The sequence below is a fragment of the Penicillium hordei genome, assembly GCF_028827395.1.
Source record: "Penicillium hordei strain IBT 12815 chromosome Unknown utg000005l_segment0_segment0, whole genome shotgun sequence".
NCBI lineage: Eukaryota > Fungi > Ascomycota > Eurotiomycetes > Eurotiales > Aspergillaceae > Penicillium > Penicillium hordei.
Genome location: NW_026623146.1, coordinates 1,106,531 through 1,130,966, shown reverse-complemented (window position 1 = coordinate 1,130,966; position 24,436 = coordinate 1,106,531). Strand labels below are relative to the sequence as shown.

The window sequence follows — 24,436 nt, the reverse complement described above, 5'->3', positions numbered from 1 at the left end:
ACAATGGTTAGCCATAAAATGCAGAAGATAGAGGAAAGCTGACATCCTACCTAAGACAACTTCCCTATATACAATCAGCCGGTGATAACGCCCTTGGATTTATGTTTATTCAACGACGATATACTCTACGATATGAGTACCCTCACACAAGGTGTCTATGTCAGTAGTCGGAAGGCGCCTGACGTGCATGTGAACTTCTATGGTCTGATATCCTTACTCTTCGCTTTAAGCTATAGGATGACCTAAATATTAGTAGCTAGCCACTCTCTAGGAATGACATCTTTATCTTCTGCTCTCAACACACTATACCGTGTAACAAGCCGGATGCAAACCCCCCACTTGATGATGATATGCGTGAACTCTAGTTTCGTGGAAACGGTTATATCGCATCTACTGCTGTTTCTTTTACTGTTTAATCTAATCGCTCTTCTGTTGGTCATATTTTCAAATTCTATGCGTAACTCCTCGTAAGCATGTGCTTGTCTAGATATAGTTCGGGATCTGCTCGAATTTATACTAATCCTTACTAGGTATAGCATGGATGGAAAGCACAGAGACACCCGTCTTCCGGAAACACCACGATCTGGTGATCCAAAGGCCACGCACAATCATGTCCCGCTGCACCCAGGCTTACGATATAGATTTACACGGTTTATAGTTAGTGTCGATATTGTTATTTACAGGCCTGTAGCCTTCTGACAGTTGGTCAGATGGCGCTAAAATCTGGGTTAAGAGTCTCTTATATTGGTCTTCATGGCATCTTTAACTCTGGGAACAGAAAAACGGGACCAGACAACAATATATAGATTATTTCTTCTAGTCCAAATCTTCATTATCTAGAAGAGATTGAATATAATTTCTGGGAATGTACCAAATAAGTAGAAGTACAGAGTAGAAGGTCCAGGAAGACAAAGTGATGTTTCGGTCACGTGGGACAGAGCTTCCAGCTCGTAAGGGCGCGCAACACCGGAGCTACAAGCATCATCTCCATCACCCTCTTCCATTCCACGAATCTCACATTGTCAAGCACAACAAACGTGCTTAAAGACTTTTTTTTTACCAACCCAACCCATTAATTTTTTTTAAATTGACACACCGGCCCCCCAGCCTCATTCGTCATCATGTCCGGCGGCCTGCTGAAGCCCGAGAAGGACTTCACCAAGGATGCTGACAAGCTTATCCCGGAGGCCGAAGATCTCGCCAAGGTATATCCAGACTATTTATCCATATATAAGCCGATGCTAACATACGTGGGTTTAGACCGATGTCCAGGGAGCAGTCGATAAGCTGTTGGGTCTGGAGAAGCAATCCAGACAGGTATGACGCCCAGTGCCATCCCCATTACCGATCCACCCAAACTAATCAATATTTCTTATTCAGGCATCCGATCTTGCCACTACATCGCGACTCCTGATTGCCATTGTCACCATCAGCAAGAACTCCGGCGACTGGAACCTTCTGAACGACCAAGTGCTGCTCCTATCTAAGAAACATGCCCAACTCAAGCAGGCCACAACGAAGATGGTGCAGACGGTGATGAAATTCCTGGATGAGACACCTAGCCTGGAGGTCAAGATGTCTGTTATCGAAACTCTGCGCACAGTGACTGAGGGAAAGGTACGCCGAGAACAATTTGATCTTGACCGGAGTGGAGCTAATTGTCGCAAAGATCTTCGTTGAAGTAGAGCGAGCCCGCGTTACCCGCATCCTTTCAAATATCAAGAAGACTCAAGGTGATCTTACTTCCGCAGCAGACATCCTGTGCGAGTTGCAGGTGGAGACATTTGGGTCAATGACGAGACGGGAAAAGACAGAATTCATCCTGGAGCAGGTCTCTTTGTGTATTGAGCGCGGAGACTGGACCCAGGCTCAGATTCTCAGCCGCAAGATCAACAAGCGGTACTTCAACCGCAAGCCGAAGAAGTCGGCTGAGCAGATCGAGACACTCAAGAAGGAGGCAGAGGAGCGAGAGAAGACCCGTGGGGCTGATGAGCCACCCATGGAAGTGGATGACGACGTCACAGATCTCAAGCTTCGTTATTTCGAACAGCAGATTATCTTGGCCAACCACGATAACAAATATCTCGAGGTTTGCAAGAACTACCGGGAAGTCCTGGACACGGAAGCAGTCGAGAACAACCCAGAGCACCTGCGTGCTGTACGCAAACCTTTCCCATCTCAAAACTGCAGACCACCACTAACTTATCTATAGTCACTTGCCCGCATTGTGTACTACGTTGTCCTATCTCCCTACGATAATGAGCAATCCGACCTCTTGCACCGTATCAAGCAAGACTCGCGGTTGTCACAAGTTCCCGAGGAATCGCGCTTGTTGAAGCTGTTCACCATTCCCGAGCTGATGCGCTGGCCTATGGTTGCCGAGCAGTTTGGACCCCACCTGTGCAACACGGACGTGTTCGATGCCGAGGCGAAGCAGTCTACTGAGAACCAAGCAAACCAGAGGTGGAAAGACCTGCGGAAGCGGGTCATTGAGCACAATGTCCGTGTAGTGGCCAAGTACTACACTCGCATTCAGATGGGCCGTCTGACCCAGCTTTTGGATCTGACCGAGGAGGAGACGGAGAAGTACATTAGTGATCTGGTCACGTCCAAGACCATCTACGCTAAGATTGACCGACCCGCGCGGTTGGTCAACTTTGCCAAACCCCGGGATGCCGATGACGTTCTGAACGAGTGGAGCAGCGACATGAAGAATCTGCTGGGTCTGCTCGAGCGGATCGACCATCTGATCACCAAGGAGGAGATGATGGCCCGTATCCAGCCCACTCGCAGCGACATGGGCAAGGCGCATTGAGTTGATTTGAGATGAAAGCGTGTATGGGACTTGGGTGTGGGGATTACTACCACCGCGCGTAAAATCATTCGCCGGTAGACCCATGAGTAGTGAAGTCGCAGCATTAACCTTTATATGACACATACACAGCACAACCTCAGTCTCAGTCTCATAACAGTAGCAATCGTCAAGTCGTTATTATCAAGGGACTATATGTGCTACATGTAACCATGGTCTAGAAAATCTAATCTAATCCAGCAAAGATCTAGGTCTGTCTATATACAAAGTCCTCATCCTCAAAACGGCAAATCCATATCATTCACATCCTCTTCCACCTCCTTCCCCTTATCATTCGATCCATCGCTGCGCTCCATCTGCTCCCGAATAAACCGCACAGCAGCATCAAGATACGGCCGCTGACTCGGCAAGAAGTGACCACCAGGATGCCAAACAACCAACCCATCCTTCTCAGGCTCACCAGCACAAGCCTCGATCAAAGCCCGACTCCTCGACTCATCAACCAGAGCATCTAAAGACCCAAGCACATGCAACACAGGCGTCTGAATAGCAGGCTCCTCATAAAAAGCCCTATATCGGGCCCCAGGCGACCTGAATCCAGAGTAACAAATCGCAAACTTAAGCTGCGGATGTTGGAAGTCCTCCTCGCCGAACGGCACCGGAATAGCAATCCCTGCCGCGCCATCGGTGCTTATTTGAGAAAAGTGCTTGAATGACGCCTTCCGGCCGGGCTCCAGCAGCGCCGCGACCATTGCGGCTAGTGCGGCGCCCTGCGAGAACCCGATCACGCCATCAAAGGGGCCTTCTTCTTTCAGTGTGCGCGCGACAGCTGCGAACCCTTCTTCCAGGCCGGTGTACAACGGCGGGTTTGCGGTGTTGGAGCGTCGCCACCAGCCGTAGGATTCGATTTCGTTGTCTGGACTGCTTTCCGCGGAGGGCTCGTAGCCTGGGATGTCGGAGGGCAAGAGGCGGATTGGGGCTGTTGGGTAGATGGCGGAGACTTCATGGAGAGGGAAGGCTTTTTGGATGCTTTTTGTCAGGGCGCGACTTTTTGCGTGGAAGAGGCTGCCGGACTGCGTGTAGCCGTGGAGCATGAGTAGTTTGAGCGGTTGCCGCGTCGAGGCTGTCGGGATGGGGGCCATTGTTGTGAGAAGCCGGGTGTGGGTGACTCTGGAAAGTAAAGTTATGTTAAGGGCTGGGAGGAGTGGCTTGTCTTATACAACATACATTGGAGGGAAGAGGAGAAAGTAGAGGAGAGTGACTTTTTCTCCACCTCTCCGATGTAGCACGATAAGAGATAAGAGGGCGGACTGTGGAGTCCTATTTGGGAAATTCTGACCCCAAACAGCTTCATCACATCAACAAACATCCAATTTGAGTCTCAATTCTTTCCATTCTTGAAATTACCACATACAACCCGCCATCATGCCTAGCACCAATATCCAAGACCTTAATGCCAAGATGCAGGCGCTCATCGAGCATGTCTCCCCCACCTCGCAACCCCACCCCGCAACATCTTTCTGAATCTCTCAACAATTCACCTCGCAGAAACATACGGTATGTTGCTAATAAGTCTGAACAGTGCCTTTGAATCCCACCCCCAGAGCAAGCCCCCTAGCACCCACCCAACTATCTTCTTCCTGTACGACTTCGTCCGTAACAGTCACAACCAGCTGAAGGCCGTCGACGCCGACAAGTACGCTGCTGGTGACAACGGTGCTAAGACTGCCGTGAACGAGATTGAAGGCCGCAATGCGTTTGCCAATATGCTCATCAATGACAAGTCTGGCAAGCTGTCTATGATGACCGGTGGTGACCCCTCCAACCCTGTTGATTTCGGCCCGGAGATCAAGAACAAGGCCCTCATTTTGACTCAGTAAGGCGTTTAATGCTTGGTTTTCTTATTCATTTATATATATTCATTCAATGGGATGGGAGGATCAGGACGGGCTTGACCGGACTTTACTCTGTTTGGTCTTTGGTTTCCGTCTTTCTCTGAGTTACTGGCATCTTTTGTCCATGACTTCATGCATACAAACATTTATCATGACATACCCATATCCACATACAGCCTTGAATAACTGAACTTCAATTTCTTTTCGGTCCTTCAAGTTTTGGTATTTCTGCATACGAGAAGAGGACATAACCCTTGTCAGATAGAACGAGGCTGTATAGATTCTACAAAGGTTAGCCAAGATATTCAAAGAAGATAGAGTATCAGGCAAGACCAAAAACCAGGTTTGTTCCCCAAGCTTGTTTACCTCGAGACCTCTAGGGTTATACATACCAAAGCAGACAAGCGTAGTGCGCAAGGTGGGGAACTCCCGGGACCCGCATTCTCAAGATCTTAGGGCAACTATGTAAATATAGAACAGAGGCCACAATCCATTTTTCACTCTAGTTACCCCTATCTAAACCTTTCTAGGATGTCTCTCATTGAAGAAATGGGGGACCAATCTTTCGTTAACTTCTAAATTTTTGAGGGCCGTCGAACCTAGTTGGAAGAGTAGATAAGACAAATCCCCAAAATGTCGCAAGGGGTGCTAGTGAAAGCGCAATTGGAATTGATGCGTTCTGCAAATCCCCTACATGACCCCATTGAAACAACCATGCGAAGAAGAAGTAGACCGAAGGAGACATGAAAGCGAGACTATAGATCGCCAGTCTGAATATCGAACGTTTTTCAACGACGTACAGACCCCAGAAATCCTCGCTCGCAGGGATCCCTTCTTCAAGCGCAGTCTCTCTCTTGGGGATTTTCTCTTCGACCACACATCTACTTTCGAGGAAGAAACGCATTCGCTTGTTTTTCCTCCGGTACCGCTCTGTAGAAAGTAGTCGTCGGGCAGCGCGAGACCAAGATTCTTTATAGAACCAATGGTCGAACTCATGAGATGCCATTGGTGGACGAGGGCGCATGGGCTTTGGCGCGAAGTGATAAGATGGTTGATCCTCGTCGGGATAATCGGGTAGTAAGGGAGCGTACTCATACCCGTCGAATCTTCGAAACTGGTAATCGTCAGTTTGTCAAGTGCATATATGTTGTATCACGTATAGCTGGTAAGTTTACCACCCTAATTGGATAGCCTTATAAGAACTCACCTGAAAGAATTCACAATGCGAATATCTGTAAAGGCCAAACCAGATGGCAAGAAATCCTCGGTTAGAATAATATGAATTCCGAATCCAAGCAAAAAAGTCGAGGTCACTCATATTACGAACGGATGATTGCGCAAGACAGTGCACACTGCCGAAAATCGATGAATTTAGGAGAACGAGGAAAGCATGTAGCTGGGAGCCGGCATTTTGAGGACTTTCTGAGCTTTGGCACTCAACTGTCGACCGAGGAAGACCTGATTCGAAAACTGGTTCTCCAGTTTGTGTTCTGGCCCTCACGCCAGAGAGTTGACTTGAGGTACCTATCTCAGGGAGTGAACTGCCACTTCCTGACATGTTCTTCTGAGTTGCTTGTGCAGCATTGGTCCTGTAAGCGTCCTTGATCTTGAGTCCAAAGGATCGAGGCACCGCGGCCCAACGTGTATCACCGCATGGCTGGGGACATTTATGTCAGTCAGAATTGACTTAGGTTCAAGGAAGTATACGTACACATTCCCAGAACAACCTAACTTGGTCTTGGGTGAGGGGCACCATATATGGCTGAAAGGGTGACCAGTCAAGTAACCCAATGATTCTTTCCACTTTGCCCTTCAAATTGTTCCAGAACGACAATTCATCCTCGGTTTTCACGGATATAAGTCCCGGTTGAGTATTCTTTAGTTCGATAAGAACATCCTCGAGCGCCCGAACCTCGTTGGAAGAATAAACACCGCTAGAAAGCTGCTCGTAGACCCAATCTACCAAAATAGATCCCAGTGATGAGGAGTAGATTATGTAACTCGTGGAAGTCTGAGGTGCAGAAAAAGGTACACTTTGGATGTCGTCCTTAGGGTTATTAGGCAGTGTTTCTGGACTAGTAGAGGATCCTCGCCGACGTAGTGACTGAGGTGTTGGTTCAAGCCACCGGAGTAGTCGCTTCGGCACACCAGTATCCCTACTGGATGATACAGTGCTAATGGGTGCTTTTTCCTCAGTGGTCTGTCGCTGCAATCTCTTCCTCCTACCAGTGGAGTAATTTGGGGGTTGTCCTGTGGTTTCTCGCCTCAACGATGTTTGCGGGGTCTCACTAACTTTCTCCTCTACGCATCGGGCGCAGCGTATTTTCCCACACTGTATGCATGCATCATATACGGACGAAGAGTGTGGCCCAAACTGGCATTCACAGCAATGCCAGAAAATTGCCATAGTGCCCCAAGTGTTAGGAGACAACGAATCGAAGAACGACAGTGCCGCAGGAGTTGAGCTATAGGATCTGCAGGCTGACACTGGAATAGTAATACAATGAAAAGTTCAAGAGGATGAGTTACTTGGGTTTAAGATTCCCTGATCTAACCTGGTGTGATTATTTAGTGTCATACGTGTTCTTGCATTAATGTGACTTGGTTTCACTGCCTCATCTACCTCGAGCTAAGGCTGACTAGCACGATAACAAGACTTTGATTGGCAATCTTGATTTACCGCAAGGCACAGTGAATGGACTCGTCACCCCCATCTATGACACACCCGTTATTCTTCGCTAGTTGTCGGATGGTAAGTGCGATATAGATGTGAAAAGCCGACTCTCATCCTCCTCCGCACTAATCCAAGTATAACATTATTGGGCCCCTTTGATCCACCCAAGACCTGTCATCTATTGGCATGGCCACTTACAGAGTACACAGCCTTCACTTAGACACATAGCCACCCAAGGATTGAGAAGTAACCCGTGCTTCATCAACCCTAGCATGTTAGGGATTTTTGTGATGTTGTCGATCTTTAACAGTATTGGTTTTGATACTTCCTATAGACTTGACCAGGCTAATCTGAAATCGTACAATGGCATCCCCAGTAGGTTTGCTAAGATGCGAAGCTCGTGTGATTAGTAGCTCGTCACTACTTTTATAAGCCAATCTTGCAGCGAGGTCGAGTTCGTCAGTATTGGCATTGAGTGCGCTTACGTCAATCGTTGTTCCAATTTTGGACGGTTGAACGATACAGCTTGAACATACGTAACAGCCCCCAATTTCGACGGGTTAGTCGGGAGTCTGCTTTCCAGTTGGACCGTCGACGTATAGCACATTTGATATACCGGTGACTAACCATATAACATAACGGGTAGGTAATGTTCGGCAGTGTAGAGCTACGGCTATACATCTACAGTTGGCAGCCGTCTAAAGCACAACTCATGATATAGAGTCTAGAACCCAATATACAGTAGTCGGAGATACATTTAATACATTAAACACAAGAAAGCAGAAAATCAGAACATAAAATAGAGCACAAAGTCTAGCAAGGTGCCTTTTTGTGCCAGATATCCGGAACTCCCTTAGCAGAATGCTAGTTGCTTTTTTTTTGAATGCTTTTTGGGGGGTCGTTGACAGGGTCGGGGCATTCCATCTTCTATCTGTCATCACGCGCAAAGGAAAACAAGAATTCAACGCTGAGATATTAATCATCACCGTGAAATGCAAAAAAAGGAACAGGCAATGGGTGGAAAATAGGATGAGAAATGGGTCCCAAAAGGCCACATTCAAATTTGTCTTCTTCAAGAGGGGATTCAGCACACTTGATATAGTATGGAAAAAAACCATATCAATATCTGCAAATCGCACCCCTCACAAAACCCAACACCAGTCGAAAAAACAATTAAAGGAAGATATCCGTCCATGTGGTTCGGTAGGGGAAGGGTGATATTGAAAAAGGGTTGTATGGTATGTGACATTTTGAAGCCCGGTAGGAAGAGAGAAAGAGAGAAAAGCCCAGTATATGGAACTGGACCCGCATAGCAACTCTCTCTCGGAAACACCGAAAACCGAAGCCGAGACGATCAAAAAAAAAGGTAAGAAGAGGTCAACCCCGAGTTTTGGTATTTTCATCCTAATTTCTCCATGCTAATTCTCTCTTTGACGTTTCAACCGGAACATAACAAGAAAAAAAAGTTTTTCATTCGTTTCTCGTTTACTTGCGGCGGAAAGAGCAGCCCTCAGTCAGACGGGCCTTGCCACCTGTGGGCTGGCAAAGGACGGTCGAGCAACCGGCGCAGATGACGACGGTCTGGGCGTGCGAGAAGACGGTGGTGATGGTGAAGCAACCGGGGCACTTGACGTCCATGAAGAAGGAGCGGGGCTGGGGCACGAGGGTCTGTAGGCGGAGAGATTCGATAATCAGCCATCATTGTTCTTCCAACATTCCCATCCTCCAAAAAAGATTCCATATATCATTCCTGTCGTTCGGTGCCTTTCCCCATTAGCTCCCATGTCGAGCATCGGAGGTCCAGGTCCAGGTCGAATATCCAGGTTTTCGCCCCCCATCGGGTTGATATTTTCACATTTCTTTTCGTGTTTCTTTCGGAGGTCGGTTGTTTCATACCTTAAGCTTGTGCTTACGGGCCTCGGCCTGGGGGGTGGGGTTGAGGAGATCGACCGCGAGAACCTATCGACAGCATGTTAGCGTCAGTGGACGTTGAATTTTTGGAATCGATAATCCGTATGTCTCCCATGTCCGTGTGTATCGCATCAAACTGGGACTGAGCGGAAAATCAGGGCGAAAATGGGCTTACCATCTTGACGAGTGAAAGTCGATCAGCGAGATAGTTGATTAATGGCGCTGATGGCGATGGCCTTGTGTGATGCGGATGAGGTGGTCTTCCAAGAGAAGTCTGAAGGGATTTGGACCGGTTTGGGTGGAGGTAGGGCTTTGTGCCGCTTTGTGCCCTCGCTTGTCCTTATTCGGGAAGGCGGCGAACTTTCCACCAATCATGGGTTGATTAGGTAAGCTACTGAGGTAAGCACGAGCTCAATCGCTGGTTCCGTGTGGAGACGTGGATTCCGCTGCGGGCAGGCAGTCAGGTGCTTCATTATTCTTCTACAACAATCTCAACCTTGGAACGGCAATATTACAATTCTCATATTCTATCGCTAGAACGCCACCCCGAGCTACTTGCTCTGTGTTGAAGGGAAACTAAATTATGTACTGGAAAGCGTCATTAGCCAGGCATCATTATGTCCAACGCTCTTTTCAAGTGTTCGACTGATACCCGACTCTCACTTAGCTCAATTGAGCTGTCTCACCTGCGGTGATCGAGGTTGAACTGCTGTTCATCCACAAGCCCACCAAACACTCCGGAATGCGCCAATAAGCCTTTCATTTGGTCTTCTTCGACACGCCGGTCTTGCGCTCAGTCTCCTCGACGAACGGGTACTTGATCGTGAGGCACCAGATATCGACGTAGTCGCATATCGTGGTGATGATGTCAAACTGGAGGAAATTAAAATCAGCAAATCGTCGCGCATACTTGGAAAGATAAGGGGAAACATACCACGAAGCTACCGTACACACCGACGGCCAGTCCCAATAACCCGAACATGAATGCCACCTGCCCAACACCATACCCAAGCACAGGGGCGGACCACAAGCCGATCAGCGCACCCACGCTGTCCAGAACACCCAGAGCGAGCGGGTACAGCAGGACATTTTGGTAGGGGAAACTCGTCTGGGTGAGGTGGCCGATGATAATGCGGCCGACAGAGTAGGCATTGATGAGACTCACAAACACGCCGAAGGGAATGGTGTAGTTTTCCAAAATCACCGGCTGCAGGTATAGGTAGGCGGGAATGAGAGTCCAGATAACCGCCAAAGGCAGGAGGCCATACAGCGGCGTGAAGGGGTCCTGGCCTCGCTCGCGACGCACTTTCATGACGTTCGTGATACTCGAGCCGATGGCGAAGCAGAGCATGAGTGAGCCATACCCAAGATACCAATAGGTGAAGGGCAGGTTGTACACTTGGCTTGGGAGGAAGCTAGGCTTCGGCACGCCGATGGTCTCCAGCATGGCCTGGTGCCAGAAGCTGCCGCCGCCCATGTAGGCGGTGATAATGTAGACGAGGCATATGGTGAGGATGCCCTCGACGGGACCAGATATTACGCCCAATGTGAGGATCTGCGTATAGTACTCATCCCATGTTTGGACGTAGAAGGTCATTGTTGCTGCGATTGTCAGAGACGATTTATGTTTGGAAGGATATGGGGAGGGCCGGGCTTACAGCCGAATAGAGCGATGAAGGTCATCCAGGACTGGCCCATGTTCGTTGCCGCTGCGAAGACCAAGACACTGAGACCGGTATTGCATGCATCGACACCTAGTAACATAAGAACAAAGAATCAGTAATCCATCCACTTCGGCCTACTGTATTCGGGAACTCACTGTGATCAAAGAGCTCGCCCAGCGGGCCACTCTGTCTCGTCCTCCGTCTAAAGCGCAGTCAATATCAGTAAAGCGCACCTGAATTGTCCGACGGAAAAGTGTAAACATACGCCTGCATGCCATCTACGGCATCGAAGGTCTGGTACAGGAACAAGCCAATCGCACAACTGGCATAGACCCAGGGCGGGCAGTCCGTATCCAAGTTCGGGTTGTACCACATAACGGTGATGAAATTAATTACCACGAACATGAATCCGGTGAGGGTGATCTATCGAAGCGAAGAATTAGGATCCTTTCTTATACTCCAGAAATCGCAACAATGTCGCATGGGCAAGACTTACAGCATTGGGTCTTTAAACGCGCAAAGAGTATAAGAATCGAGTCAGTCATATTGCGCTGTGTATAGATTCTCCGGAATTTGATAGGGAAGAGAGGAAGAATAGTGTATCCATCCTAGTATGCAAAAAAGGGCACCAGCGCGAGGACGTATAACCCGTGCACACAAAGTCCGGGGAGCGAAGCAAGGAGGGAGTATACTCACGCCATCCCCATGGGGAAGCAGCGAATCACGCATTTGTTGTAGAACGGCTTCAGGATATACTGACTAACAGGCGAATGGTCGACTCCAGCATATTTGTAGTTCTTCAGATTCGCCAATTCGTGTTGCCGGATGTACACCATTCTGTTGGTTGTTTTGCGCGTCTGTGAACGCGCAGGTGTCTATTATTTGGGTTTTCCGTTATGACCGCGAGTCATATATTTGATTGAGTTGTCGCGTTGCGGTTTTCGCAATTAAACACGCGCGATAAAAGGCGAAGGGTAATAATGAACGATATCGGAGAAGGTATCTCCGGGAAGGGTAATCGAAAACAAAGGGGAAAAAGAGAGGATGAAGAAAAGAAGAAAAGAAGAAAAGAAGAGAAGAAGATCTGATCTCCGTTAGGGAGAAACAGCCGTAAATGCGGGTCTATGATTTGATATTAAAGATCGGCGTCGAAGAGAGAGAAAGAGGCCACTTGGTCCCGATCTTTTGTTGACTTTTTTTTTTCTGCCGGCGGAGAGAAGTGAGGTCTTAGATTAGATCAAGATGTTCATCTTCATACATGGAGGTATGTAGAGATTTGACTACAACACTTATTCTTCTCTTCTCAACTCAGCAATCCATGTGCACCTGGGCAGGTGAATATTCACCTACGCAACACCTCTGCCCAAGCGATCTAAGCGTTGCCAATGAAATTCCTTAAAGTGTTGAGATGAGCAAAAAGTGGGGTTATCCGAGGGCACGAACGTTCCAAGATTGCTCGGACATCCGAGCTCAACGAATAATATGGGGAAACCAGGTTCGTAACTAATAAGAGGTTTGATGTTTGACTAATGGAGTTGACACATGCTTAATGCCTAGGTACACGATACAGAATCGGATTGCAAAGGGCCTAGTATCCCATAGCATGCATCCGGATGGAAAGGAAATAAGGGTATGGGGTAATAGCGACCAATCTCGGTCAATACACCTCGCGACATCCTTGTTCAAACAATGAAGATTCCCTGGACGCCAAGATCTGGAAGATAGGCCAAGGGAAATTGTTTCAGCTGGCTCTCGCAATTTAGCCGACAGGGCTCCAGGGCATCGGGACAAGAATCCGGCTCTGCATGGTCTGGATCAAGGGAACAGTCTTGTGAACCGTCTCGGCCCAGCCTTCGACACCCCATGACTGTTCGCGGCAGATCTTGCGCTCCTCTAAGTTGGCAAACTGCCACAGGTGGTGCACTGTATTTAATTCGCCAATTTGCACAAACCATGCACCAACACCCTCCATCACCTCACGACGAGCTGTAAGACCACGACGCCAGTGTGTCTCCCACTCCAAGAGATTGCCCGGGTGCAGTGTGTATGACCGAAGCTCAAACAGCCCACCGAGACGGCGAGGTGGGGTTGTGGGCCAGAACGAGAACTCCTGCATCAACGAAGTCCGCTTGCTCTTAATCAGGCTCTTGAGTTTGCGATCAAAGTCACGAAACTCTGGGTGTTCCGAGATGTTGTGGAGAGAGTCGTGGTAGCCTTCATAGCGTTGGTATTCCCAGATGTGGACTATTCAAACAAGGACTGAGTCAACACACAGAAGATGATGGGATAGTTTGATCAGGGCTTACTGAAAGTATCATTGTCGCCGACTTGTGTCCGCCAGCTGCCCACCAAGTTGACACGGTTCTCCTCGGTACCTGCCATGCGGGGGTACCACTGGCCCACCAGATCCACATACTCATCAACCTTATCGGGCTTAACATCGTGCATAACGATCGAATGGACGTATTTGCCGCGTGCTAGAACCTGTGAGAAGGAGCGCTCCATATCCTTGTCAAAATGTTGACCCTCCTTGGTGCCGTAGATGAGCGAGGACAAAGGGCCACGTTTGGCCGCGGCTTCTTGTTGCTGGTCATCCCCTAGATAGCGGTGCATTGAGAGTGAGCCCAGTCCTTTCTGGTCAAGCGTCATGGCAGCATCGAAAGTAGGGCGGATACGATCATGGCTACTCGCATTGCTCACGTGTGGAGCAGTGGGAGCGTACTCACGGGAAGGGGAAGATGAAGAAGGAGAAGCATCGACAGACTGACTCTCTTGCTGTTCTCTTCTCAAACGAGCCTGTTCCAAGTTCTCGCGGAACTCCTTCTGCCGTCTGAGGTACTCCTCGGTCGACTGGGCTGTAATATCTCGAATGGAGGGAGAACGATAGGCCACGGCTGATGAGCTGAATGGTCGCAAGAGTGAGGTCACCGATCGGGCTGAACGGGCTGCGCGTGGACCCAACATGATGGTATATGGAAAGACCAAGGGAGAGAAAATGCGCTTGACAATGATGGATCCAAAGTTGACAACAAGCTAGGGAAGTACGATATAGAATCAAGGAGTGGGAAGAAGAGGAAGACAAGTGAGAGGTGAAGATGGTAGAAACAAAGTGAAGAGGGGGGGGGGGGGTTGGTAGGAGAGTGGAGAGAGGTAAGTGCAGGGGTCAGGCTGGAGTTGCAGTGGAGAGGGTAAGTTGAAGAAGGGGGCGATGATCGGGGGATGTACTGATCCGATCGGAGAATAAGAATGTCTAGTACCAGTAACCAGTAACAAAAGGTAGCACTAGACTGAGGAGTAGAATTGATCCAACCACTGCGAATTGATTACAGTATTGAATACACCGAGTACAATGTGCTTAGAATGTCAAATGTTGACTTTTGTTAAGCGGTAGCTCATGTGCGGGGAAGGAGCTTCCCCGAGTTCTTGGTATGGAGTAATAGTGACGGGCTGTGTTGGTATCACTTGCCCAGGTTCACAGCTGATCTGCCACTAAAATGTGGGTAATGATGACATCGCTGAGATGTACCCAATACTATTGGGCTTCTGCAGGCATCTGTACTTGGGATAGCGTACATCGCCACTTATTATAGGCTAGTACTATAGAGCTACGGAGTACGGAGCAGAGACACGGCTATTCTCTTGTACTCGACAGATGCAAATATCATGCAATAGTAACACAACATCCGACACATCTGCCGCCATGACATTGTCTGTGCTGTTTCCACGCTCTTACAAAGTACACATCACTTCTGATCTCCAGGGCTATAGGGTACTGAGGCATCTGCCTGGAGTATTCTGTTCTATTTCCACCCGAAAAATGAGTAAAATAACAAACTGCCGTATATCGGAGCATAGCCTGCAAGGCTACTAACTTGGGATTCCATAGCCAACATGAAGTGATGACGTCGGACTAAAAGCGGGCACCTAAGCCCTTTGGGTAACGGGGACACCGCCCCCGGGCAGATCTCGACCCTCTTCTCCCGAAGTCCTAACTTCACTATTACTGTTTTGGTACTTCAATCTTTAAGAACATGGCCGAATCACTCAACCCCCCGCTTTCTTATGAGGCATCTGCGACAACCACTCATCCCCATGTCGCTACCTCGCTGCCATGCGAGGTCATCTCGTGTCTCAAGAACTCCCGCTTCGTAAGTACAACGCCATTACACATCTAACTAGCCCACCAAACTAACCCCCTGTCGCCCCAATCAAGCTGCACCTGGCAACATGTGATGACAAAACACCCCATATCTCATTGATGTCCTACACCTATCTCCCCTCAACCCCATTCGACCCGCGCCCCACCATCATCATGACCACCAACCCCGCATCGCGGAAAACAAACCACCTGTTGTCCAACCCGCGAGTCTCACTGCTGGTCCACGACTGGGTGTCGCATCGCCCACCGACCAGGGCCCCGACACAAGGTGAACGCGACGGCTCCCCACCACCCGCTGCTACCCGCTCGTCTCTTGCCAGCCTGCTGCTCAACCTGAACACCAGCGCGCTCTCCAGCATCTCGACTACCATTACGGGCGAGGCGCAGTTCTTGGAGTCCGGCTCGGAGGAGGAATCGTGGTGCAAGGCTCGCCATTTGGAGAATAATACTTTTGAGGAGGAGGAGATCAACCTCTTCGGCCAGCAGCAGCAGCAACAGGATCCTAACGCCAGACGGCCTAGCGTTTCCATTGATACTGATGTGCGGGTCGTCACTGTAAGAGTCACTGAGGGTCGTATTGCGGATTGGAAGGGTGGTGTGCGCGACTGGGTTCTGCTTCCTGCTGAGCAGCAGGACTCTGGGCTGGTGAATGGTGTGGCTTCTTCATAGTTTGGAATCATTATGCCCCAGTTTCAATTTGGAATGCAAGGAATTAGTGTATAACAATGAACCTATGATTCTTACCGCATTGGTACTCCATCCCCAACCAACTCGAGTATAATTTGGTTATTCAATTTAGGGACTACTCGCCAACGTATGATTCCCTCGGGCAGAATTTGTCTAAAATTGTCACCTTGTCAAATGGCTTGCACGCGCATGATGGTGCAGGATTAAAAAAAAAAAAAATAGAAATCAACACAAATAGCTATAGATATTAGGTTCAAATGCCAGTGTCCCAGGAATATAGACAGAGATCGCAGAGGGCCGCCACTTATCAAACCTTATCGGAGCGAGCTTGCAGCTTCTCCGCAACAACCGACCTCGTACTCCGTGGAAAACGCAACCTCTCTCCCACAACCCTACAATGCACTGAGATATCCAATTCCTACAAACCAAAGACCTCAACCATATCTCACCACCAAAAAATCACCCAAAATGAGACTCGCACACCTCCACCTCCCCCACACAACGCCCTTCAGCCGGGTCTCTCACATCCAACAAGCCCTCACAACCCGGCTCCTCACACACAAAAAGCTCGCCTCCCCAGGCTCAATATCCTCACAAGAGCCCAGCAACCCAAGCGCCACGCTAGCCAAAACCCCACCACCGCCTCCAGACCCAACGATCATCACCTTCACCCCAAACCCCGTCTACACCACCGGCCGTCGCGACCTCCCGCCTTCAAACACAAGCCCGCCCTCCACATCAAGCCCAGTTCTCTCCCTACCCCCAGCACTCGAACCAATCCGCTCCCTCTTCACCCCGCACGGCAACCAACCCGCAAAGGCAGAGTACCACCCAACTCTCCGCGGCGGACAGACAACCTACCACGGGCCGGGCCAGATGGTCGCGTACACGATCCTGGATCTCAAGAGACTGGGTCTAACGCCCCGGTGTCACATTCGTGTTCTGGAGAATAGCGTCATCGATCTACTAAAGAGCTACGGGGTTGAGGGGTTTACAACAGAAGATCCGGGGGTGTGGGTGAAACCCATCGCAGAATCGGAATCAGGATCAGAATTACAACCGAGGAAGATCACGGCTGTGGGGGTTCATCTACGACGCAATATCAGCAGCTTTGGAATCGGGCTGAATGTTACAGATGAGCCGATGTGGTTCTTTAAGCAGATTGTGGCTTGTGGGCTGGAGGGCAAGGAGGCAACTAGTCTGCAGGGGGTGAATGTTCCGGGATTGGAGGTTGGAGATGTTGCTGCTGCATTTGTGGAGAAGTTTGTTAGTCGAGTTAATGCTGATTTTGCATGTGGGGAGAATTCGCATGGGGAGAGGATTGATGAGGTTTATCGGGTTCGGGAGGAGGATCTGCTGAATGATGTCTAGTATAGAGCTTTGGTTTGTGGATACTATGCTTGGATGATGCGGAGCTTGTTGTATTAGTGTTATGTTTATGTTGCTTGGTTGTTTCATGCTGTTCGATAGCTCAGCTGTCGGGCTTGTAGAATCTATATGTACGATGATGTATGATGTATGTATCTTAGCTGGTAGCGAGCTGTGCTTGGTGACTTGACTGGATGGTCTGGATCACGATGAGGATGCAATGTAACATGCCCAACGAGGAAGTGCATTATGTACATAGCTGTATTCTAATGTGGTCACAATGCGAATTAGGCCATATAAGGCGAGCGAAGACAAAAAGACGGAGAAACACAAGGCGCAGCCTTGGAGGTCCTTGGAAGTTATTGCCCAGATGAGCAATATGAATGACGAAGCACTGCTAGCAGAAAAGCCACTCAGTTTGAAGTATCTTTGTTGGCAAGATTTGGTAATAAGGTACCTTGTCAAAAGTACCTTTATGGCGGTGAGCTAAAGGTGGTGAGGTGATGGCCGAGAACTATTGATTCACTGAAGTAGAAAATATTAGAAAAAATAATACATAAAACCCCCTACAAAATCCAATGAAAATTATATTTATATATCATAGTTAGGAGTCAAAAAAACCAACCTCGCTGAAATGCTCGGAACACAGAGATCCGGAGTTATGCAATCATGCAATCAACATAGACCTGTTTCTATGAGGTCTGAAGGGAGCAGACATGGTCCGCTCCGGAGAAGAAAAAAGTTGAAAGCAAGCTCAAAACACCGAATGCATGGGGGAATCAACAAATCCAACCGGGATAAACGTGGGGAGAAACTAAAGACAAGAGGGCGAAGAGGGAAGAAAGGATAGAGACCTTCTAAAGATGGATATCCAGCCAGCAAAAGAAGGCCAATAGCAAAGACATGAAGCGATACCATGCGTATCAGGAATAGACCACAAGGAATCATCTCACAGAATGATGCACTGAGAAGCGGAGGACGAGCCCCCGCCCGCGTTAACCTCGAGGGCAACCTTAGCAGCCTCGTAGAAGCTTTCTCTAATGCCGCGATTTTGGACCGCAGAGCACTCTGAAAATAATATAAGCCGTGTGATCAGGTATAAATGTATCGAGGAGCACTCACCCAGGTACTTCACGGCACCAATCTCCTTTGCCTTCGCTAGGCCCTGGTCGAAGCTGATGGAGTTGGGGTTATCGTTCATATCTTCGTCCTTGCGCAAATCGCACTTGAGGGCTGTCAGGACCACGCGCACACCCGGGCAGTTCTCGTTAATCTCGGAGATCCATTTCGACGACACGTTCTCGAACGAGTCAGGGCTGTCGACCTATTTTTCAGAGCTTGTTAGCCCTGTACGAGGTGGTGTCTGAGATGGAGAGCATTGTGCTTACACTGAAGCAGAGCATCAGCACATGCGTGTCCTCGTAGGACAGCGCTCGCAGTCGGTCGAACTCTTCTTGGCCGGCGGTATCCCATAGCGAGAGCTCCACATGTATGTTGTCGACGAAGATATCTAGGGTGCGTGTGAGTTTCGATGATCGTGATCAGAGGAGGGGAGCGGGGTTATGTACCATGCACGTAGTTTTCTATATTCCTCCGAGGTTAGCGATGCGGGTTCAGGAAATTAATTCAACTTTAGGGGAATGCGCGCTTACCAAAGACCGTAGGCTCGCTGAACACAGACAATAACCAGAGTCAGTAACCTGTATTGAAAAGTATGCTCCGAAGATAGTAGAGTTCCTTACTAGACCGTCGGGAAGAATCTAGTCAAAGTCCGTTAGCTATGCTGTCATTCATCGGAGACGGGTGGGGGAGATAGCGCACCCACGAGTAAACACATTCAGCGCAGATGTCTTGCCGCAGGCACCATCGCCTCTGGAATAATGTCAGACCAATCGCCAATAATCAGCGGGGAAATTCCAATCAAAACTAACAGCAGCACCATCTTGCGCTGGACCACCTTCTGCCTGCCGCACAGCTGCATTGCGCAAAGTGATTCAGGAGACGCGGAGTAAGGAGATAAGGGGGGGACAATGGACAGTAGGTCCGGGTATTATTTGTTGGTTCGTGAAGCGTTACTCGTATAAGAGTTGGGAATAATTATGTGACAGTAGAAGAACGAGGTTGTTGTCGGGGGGAGATTCCAGGACTGGCTGAGTCGATGACATCGAGCACTGGAGGGCCTGAGGGATCGGCGAATAGCGTCAGCCCCCTTCTGGTCCACCTAAGAGATTTTTTTTTTTTTACCTTTTGATAATTTGGCTGTTAAATTAAGTCCATTTTAAGAACCGCCTCATACGATAGGTTTGTTTGGGCATGTTCCTGGAAGTTTTAGGTCTTGGGGCTTATACTCCCCACGGATTTTCTATGAATTCATACGGAGGACATGGCCTCTTCTTGCTCTTTTTCATACAAGTCTACCTTGGCTTTCTTTCTACCGGCATATTAAAGCTCACATTTAGCTTTTAATATGTGGATAGCCTAGTAGCACTGCAATAATCAACATACCAAGCCCCTGACAGGTAACAAAGCTTATGGGATGCAAATATTTAGGTGGAACTCTTAATTTCCTTTCTGATGTGGCCTAACTTATCAACCCAATTTCACATGCTTGGAATAATTCATATATTCACGTTGTAGGCACTTGAACAGTCCTCTAACTGTAAGTCGATAGATTTCCTTCGCATAGGTCGGTGGTTCAATGGAGTGGAACAATAAATGGAATAATAATAATAACAAACCATTTAAGCGTAGCATTGAATGAGCGTAGGCCTATTGAACAATCATTATTCAAACAAGCTGAATTAATATTGTTGGCTTATAAACATACAATGATACAATGTACAATGTCCTAAGCAGGTGGTCTCCTCACGATAGTCAAGGCGGAAAGCTCACAGCTGTTATCTGACCCAGCTTCTCCAACACTCCAACCCCACCACTTTGCGACCCTCTCTATCCTAACCACCCTTCTTCTCTGTCCAAATATCACACGCCCAAGATGTCTGACGATGATGATTTTATGCAGGATTCTGGGGATGAGGAGTATTGGTCCCTTGTTCACTTTGCCTTCGCGACCGAGAGCTGACCGTTCAAATCACAGTTACGACTTCGAATATGAGGATGCAGACGACGACGATTCCGGTGACATCGGTATCGAGAACAAATACTACAATGCCAAGCAGATCAAGGTCGACAATCCAGAAGAGGCAGTGGACGAGTTCCTAGGCATAGCGCCCATGGAACAAGACAAAAGCGACTGGTAATTTATTAACTCCAAGGCTGATCGCAACACATGTCGCTAACTATGAAAATATAGGGGATTCAAAGGTCTCAAGCAGGCTATCAAGCTGGAATTTAAGCTTGGGCGATACAGCGATGTAAGCTCATGTCCCAAAAACCGATCTAGCTGTCCAGATATTGACTCAATCTCTTCATTAGACCGTCGCACACTACCGGGAACTGCTCACATACGTCAAATCCGCGGTTACACGGAACTACTCCGAGAAATCGATCAACAATATGCTCGACTTTATCGAGAAAGGGTCCGACAATGCAGAGGCGTACCAATGCATGGAGGAATTCTATTCCCTGACCCTCGAATCATTCCAAAACACAAACAACGAGCGCCTTTGGCTGAAGACTAACATTAAACTGGCTCGTCTGTGGCTGGAGCGAAAGAAATACGGCCAGCTTGGCAAGAAGATGCGGGAATTGCACCGGGCATGCCAACGAGAGGACGGATCGGACGATACCAGCAAAGGAACATACCTGCTCGAGCTCTACGCCCTTGAGATCCAGATGTCCGCCGAAACAAAGAATAACAAACGACTAAAGGCCTTATACCAGCGCGCACTCCGAGTACGGTCGGCAGTGCCCCATCCCAAAATCATGGGCATTATCCGTGAATGTGGAGGCAAGATGCACATGAGCGAAGAGAACTGGAAGGAGGCACAAAGTGATTTCTTCGAGTCATTCCGAAATTACGACGAGGCGGGTTCGATGCAACGAATCCAAGTTCTCAAATACCTAGTCTTAACGACTATGCTTATGAAGTCCGACATCAATCCCTTCGATTCTCAGGAAACCAAGCCATACAAGAATGACCCCCGCATTTCAGCGATGACTGACTTAGTGGATGCCTTCCAGAGGGACGACATCCATGCATACGAGGACGTGCTGAGCAAACATCCGGATGTCTTGGCCGATCCTTTCATTGCGGAGAACATCGACGAGGTCAGCCGCAACATGCGTACCAAGGCCGTTCTTAAATTGATTGCACCCTATACCCGGTTTTCGCTGCAATTTATCTCCAAACACATCAAGGTCTCTGTACCCGAGGTTTTGGACATTCTCAGTTTCCTCATCCTTGACAAAAAGCTCAATGCCAAGATTGACCAGGAGAGTGGGACGGTGGTAGTGGAGAGTGCGAGTGACGTGGAGCGGCTGCGAGCTGTGGGAGAGTGGAGCTCCGCGCTGCGCAACCTCTGGCAAACAACTTTGAACGGTGAGGGGTTGCGTGCAAACGAACCCTCTCAGGGCTCCATTTTCCAATCGAGTTTTGGAGACGAGGGTATGCGGTCAGGCCCCCGTGCACGCAAGGATGGCCGAGGTAAAATGCCAGGCAAATGGTTGTTCTAGGTCCTTTCTGAAGCGGTTGCAAAGGGATTTTTTTTAAGCGCCCTTCCTCCACGTGTGCATATGCGAGCCGCGTGGGAAACAAACAAGAAGAGCTCACACCGGTTCTTTGTTGGGTTGGGCTTACTAGTCGAACAGGAAGAATTCAGACCCGCTATTTAGAGTTGGTCTGACAGCGCTAAAATCACGATAAGATGAACTCTTTTATGTTTTTTTTATACATATGTTGTATATATAGTGGATGTGGTGGATGTAGTGGACGTAGTGGATGTAGGATTTAATGTAGAAATACAACTGTCTAGTTCCAAATCCTTGCCGGGAAAGATCCACTTGAATGTAGTCTTACGTAAGTTAGGAAGCTTAACCTTGTTGAAATATATATATACTACCTCATTTATATACCCAGGTAGATAGCAGGGGAACAGAAGACCCGATACAAAGAAAAATTAGAAAAAAAAGGCAATAAAGCAATATTCGGGGAACCTTGCGAAGAACCAAAGACATGTGAACACATTTCCTTATCTCCCATGGGGATTGCATGATTGTGCATCAGGTACGGGGCCTTTCTGCCGAGGTCCTCCCGATTTCTTTCTTCGCACGTACGGAGTAGCCTCACTCGGATCCGACGTTGGATATCAGATTCCTTGGAGCTGAGCTCAATACGTACGCGCCTTGGCTGGTGCAAATCACAATCACACCAACAAAGAAACTCGAAAAATCCTGGGCCTATTAAGGATATCCGAGCACCAGGTCGGGTGATGAACAGTTCTAATCACCGCAAAACCCTAACCAACGTGCAAGTAAAATGGTAAAATAGTAAAAAGAAAAGAAAGTGAAATAAAAACAAGTAATGCCACCATCGCCCCGAAAATAACGAATAAGAAATGAAAAAGAAAAAAAAGAAAAAGAAAAAAAAAACGAAAAGCAAATGCCGTATGCATCAAATCGGGGGGCTGCACCAATGAGGGGCCAACATCAAACGAAATATCCCAGACCTCAGCCTTGGAGATTTCCAAACCCCGCTTTGGGGGGCCTTTTACCCTTGATATGTATTGCTTTTTATTTTTATTTTTATTTTTTTACTTTTATTTGCTTTTTATTTTTCTGCGCCTCCTGTTATATACCCAGTTAGGCGAGTCCGTGGATATTATAGAGCTCCGATTAGTCCGAGGCGTCAATTGGATGGCAAGTGGAATGATAATAAGGGATTTGATAGTTAATCCGATGCATACACCTAGGTAATACGGAGTAGTATAATCAATAGTGCATATCCATGGATGTATAATCAAGAAGACAAAGGACCTGGGAATATACGTATCCCATCCTATTTATTCCTACCTGTATTATTTGTATAGTAGAGATAACTCGACGGGTTTGTGGGGTATAGGGGATTGTACTCCCCAATGTACAACTTCAAAGTACAACCTATGTACAACCTTAAGGATGTACTACTTTAATAAGGGGAAAATAGAAGGGAAATAGAGAACATTTACGCGAGATGTTTGTGTTGTTCGATCAGCATCTTCAGACATCTGTATGGACGGAGGTAACTAGGGCACGGTGCATCGGTGCATTGTTACTTCATACTGTTATTTTTCCCTTTTCCCTTTTCTTCTTTCTTTTCTTTTTCTTTTTTTTTTTTCTGATCACATTTTCTGGTTTTTATTTTCTACTCTTTTCTGAATTTCAATATTCCGATTTCCATATAGGGAGGGAAACAAGTAGGTTGAACTTCCCCTACTTTTTTTTCTTCTCAAATCTCTCTTTACCAATTATCCTCTCTCCCCGCAAAAAACTCCCTTTCCCCCCCCAAACCTCTCTTCCCTCCCACAACTCTATCCATATTTAGAGATCATCCTTTTTAACCTTGGCCTCTCTCTCTACTTTCTTAGATTTGACCTTTTCTCGATCTCACTCGGCACTGATTATCTCATCAGGGTCATAAACAACCTTGAAAGGTGGGCAACTCCCCCCGATCGCCCTTTTCTTTCTGTCATTGTGTGTAATGCACTCTTTATTTTCATTTCTTGGCCCCCCCCTTTTTTTTTTCCACAGTCTTCTGGATCTTCGTTTAATTCTCCGGAATCCATATCCGCTCAATCATCTGGAAAATCAGACTCTTTGATCCCTGTCTTACGAATCTGGTTTGGTTCGTGCACCCCTCCATCAGGAGCCGTTTCCAACCGGCTTATATCCTTTTCCCGTGAAGGTTGCTCCTCCTGACATCATTTCCGTTTCCCTCTCCACAATGTGATTGTGATATTCCCCTTTGGCTTCTGGACTTTTTATCACAAAACTTCTTTTATATGCCCCAATCAAAGTGGGAGAGCTGCCTGTCCTAGAGGCTTGTAGTACACCCATTCTTTGTCCTATCTTGCTCCTTGTATCCTCCTATTGGTGCCCCTCCCCCCCGGGTGCTCGTGGGCTTGATTTGACCTGACTGTTATGCATGTTTTGCGTCTGGATCGTCATACTGAGATTCTGATAGTAATAGCCGATCTGCTGTGCTGGGACACACTTCAGTGTCGTACGAGGCAAAAGTGTTGAGCCGTATTTCGCCTGATTTCAAGGAAATGTCCATTCGATCTGTATGCCAACTTATTTTTTTCGTTTATATTTTTCTTCTTCCCCCCA

At 48.0% G+C, this 24,436-nt stretch overlaps 12 protein-coding genes across 12 annotated transcripts; 6 read left to right on the top strand and 6 right to left on the bottom strand.

The window, feature by feature from the left end:
• Nucleotides 1–1,081: 1,081 nt before the first annotated feature.
• Nucleotides 1,082–2,815, top strand: N7537_009378 (proteasome regulatory particle lid subunit RPN5; the record flags this gene model as incomplete). The annotated part of the gene is made up of 5 exons (XM_056900432.1): nucleotides 1,082–1,205; nucleotides 1,261–1,317; nucleotides 1,381–1,617; nucleotides 1,670–2,158; nucleotides 2,213–2,815. Exons 1-5 carry the CDS (start codon nucleotides 1,122–1,124, stop codon nucleotides 2,813–2,815), a joined length of 1,470 nt encoding a protein of 489 aa, XP_056749100.1. The 5' UTR covers nucleotides 1,082–1,121.
• A 275-nt stretch (nucleotides 2,816–3,090) lies between these two features.
• Nucleotides 3,091–3,954, bottom strand: N7537_009377 (alpha/beta hydrolase; the record flags this gene model as incomplete). The annotated part of the gene is made up of 1 exon (XM_056900431.1): nucleotides 3,091–3,954. One exon carries the CDS (start codon nucleotides 3,952–3,954, stop codon nucleotides 3,091–3,093), a length of 864 nt encoding a protein of 287 aa, XP_056749099.1.
• A 417-nt stretch (nucleotides 3,955–4,371) lies between these two features.
• On the top strand, nucleotides 4,372–4,692 carry N7537_009376 (uncharacterized protein; the record flags this gene model as incomplete). The annotated part of the gene is made up of 1 exon (XM_056900430.1): nucleotides 4,372–4,692. The coding sequence occupies one exon, from the start codon at nucleotides 4,372–4,374 to the stop codon at nucleotides 4,690–4,692; it is 321 nt and encodes a 106-aa protein (XP_056749098.1).
• Nucleotides 4,693–5,275: 583 nt separating this feature from the next.
• On the bottom strand, nucleotides 5,276–7,114 carry N7537_009375 (uncharacterized protein; the record flags this gene model as incomplete). Its single annotated transcript, XM_056900429.1, has 3 exons — nucleotides 5,276–5,821; nucleotides 5,915–6,364; nucleotides 6,419–7,114. The coding sequence occupies 3 exons, from the start codon at nucleotides 7,112–7,114 to the stop codon at nucleotides 5,276–5,278; spliced, it is 1,692 nt and encodes a 563-aa protein (XP_056749097.1).
• Nucleotides 7,115–8,866: 1,752 nt separating this feature from the next.
• On the bottom strand, nucleotides 8,867–9,470 carry N7537_009374 (40S ribosomal protein eS27; the record flags this gene model as incomplete). Its single annotated transcript, XM_056900428.1, has 3 exons — nucleotides 8,867–9,049; nucleotides 9,278–9,340; nucleotides 9,468–9,470. 3 exons carry the CDS (start codon nucleotides 9,468–9,470, stop codon nucleotides 8,867–8,869), a joined length of 249 nt encoding a protein of 82 aa, XP_056749096.1.
• A 38-nt stretch (nucleotides 9,471–9,508) lies between these two features.
• On the top strand, nucleotides 9,509–9,872 carry N7537_009373 (uncharacterized protein; the record flags this gene model as incomplete). Its single annotated transcript, XM_056900427.1, has 2 exons — nucleotides 9,509–9,678; nucleotides 9,830–9,872. The coding sequence occupies 2 exons, from the start codon at nucleotides 9,509–9,511 to the stop codon at nucleotides 9,870–9,872; spliced, it is 213 nt and encodes a 70-aa protein (XP_056749095.1).
• Nucleotides 9,873–10,051: 179 nt separating this feature from the next.
• N7537_009372 (aminoalcoholphosphotransferase) lies at nucleotides 10,052–11,792 on the bottom strand (the record flags this gene model as incomplete). Its single annotated transcript, XM_056900426.1, has 7 exons — nucleotides 10,052–10,165; nucleotides 10,227–10,894; nucleotides 10,951–11,046; nucleotides 11,112–11,158; nucleotides 11,222–11,379; nucleotides 11,453–11,462; nucleotides 11,653–11,792. 7 exons carry the CDS (start codon nucleotides 11,790–11,792, stop codon nucleotides 10,052–10,054), a joined length of 1,233 nt encoding a protein of 410 aa, XP_056749094.1.
• Nucleotides 11,793–12,715: 923 nt separating this feature from the next.
• N7537_009371 (NIPSNAP family protein) lies at nucleotides 12,716–13,920 on the bottom strand (the record flags this gene model as incomplete). Its single annotated transcript, XM_056900425.1, has 2 exons — nucleotides 12,716–13,200; nucleotides 13,263–13,920. 2 exons carry the CDS (start codon nucleotides 13,918–13,920, stop codon nucleotides 12,716–12,718), a joined length of 1,143 nt encoding a protein of 380 aa, XP_056749093.1.
• A 1,067-nt stretch (nucleotides 13,921–14,987) lies between these two features.
• On the top strand, nucleotides 14,988–15,784 carry N7537_009370 (pyridoxamine 5'-phosphate oxidase family protein; the record flags this gene model as incomplete). The annotated part of the gene is made up of 2 exons (XM_056900424.1): nucleotides 14,988–15,104; nucleotides 15,170–15,784. The coding sequence occupies 2 exons, from the start codon at nucleotides 14,988–14,990 to the stop codon at nucleotides 15,782–15,784; spliced, it is 732 nt and encodes a 243-aa protein (XP_056749092.1).
• Nucleotides 15,785–16,270: 486 nt separating this feature from the next.
• N7537_009369 (lipoyl(octanoyl) transferase LIP2) lies at nucleotides 16,271–17,173 on the top strand (the record flags this gene model as incomplete). Its single annotated transcript, XM_056900423.1, has 1 exon — nucleotides 16,271–17,173. The coding sequence occupies one exon, from the start codon at nucleotides 16,271–16,273 to the stop codon at nucleotides 17,171–17,173; it is 903 nt and encodes a 300-aa protein (XP_056749091.1).
• Nucleotides 17,174–18,119: 946 nt separating this feature from the next.
• On the bottom strand, nucleotides 18,120–19,151 carry rho3 (Rho family GTPase RHO3; the record flags this gene model as incomplete). Its single annotated transcript, XM_056900422.1, has 8 exons — nucleotides 18,120–18,238; nucleotides 18,293–18,494; nucleotides 18,559–18,680; nucleotides 18,739–18,753; nucleotides 18,823–18,839; nucleotides 18,913–18,930; nucleotides 18,992–19,042; nucleotides 19,102–19,151. The coding sequence occupies 8 exons, from the start codon at nucleotides 19,149–19,151 to the stop codon at nucleotides 18,120–18,122; spliced, it is 594 nt and encodes a 197-aa protein (XP_056749090.1).
• Nucleotides 19,152–20,165: 1,014 nt separating this feature from the next.
• Nucleotides 20,166–21,805, top strand: N7537_009367 (uncharacterized protein; the record flags this gene model as incomplete). Its single annotated transcript, XM_056900421.1, has 4 exons — nucleotides 20,166–20,209; nucleotides 20,268–20,426; nucleotides 20,484–20,544; nucleotides 20,606–21,805. 4 exons carry the CDS (start codon nucleotides 20,166–20,168, stop codon nucleotides 21,803–21,805), a joined length of 1,464 nt encoding a protein of 487 aa, XP_056749089.1.
• Nucleotides 21,806–24,436: the final 2,631 nt, after the last annotated feature.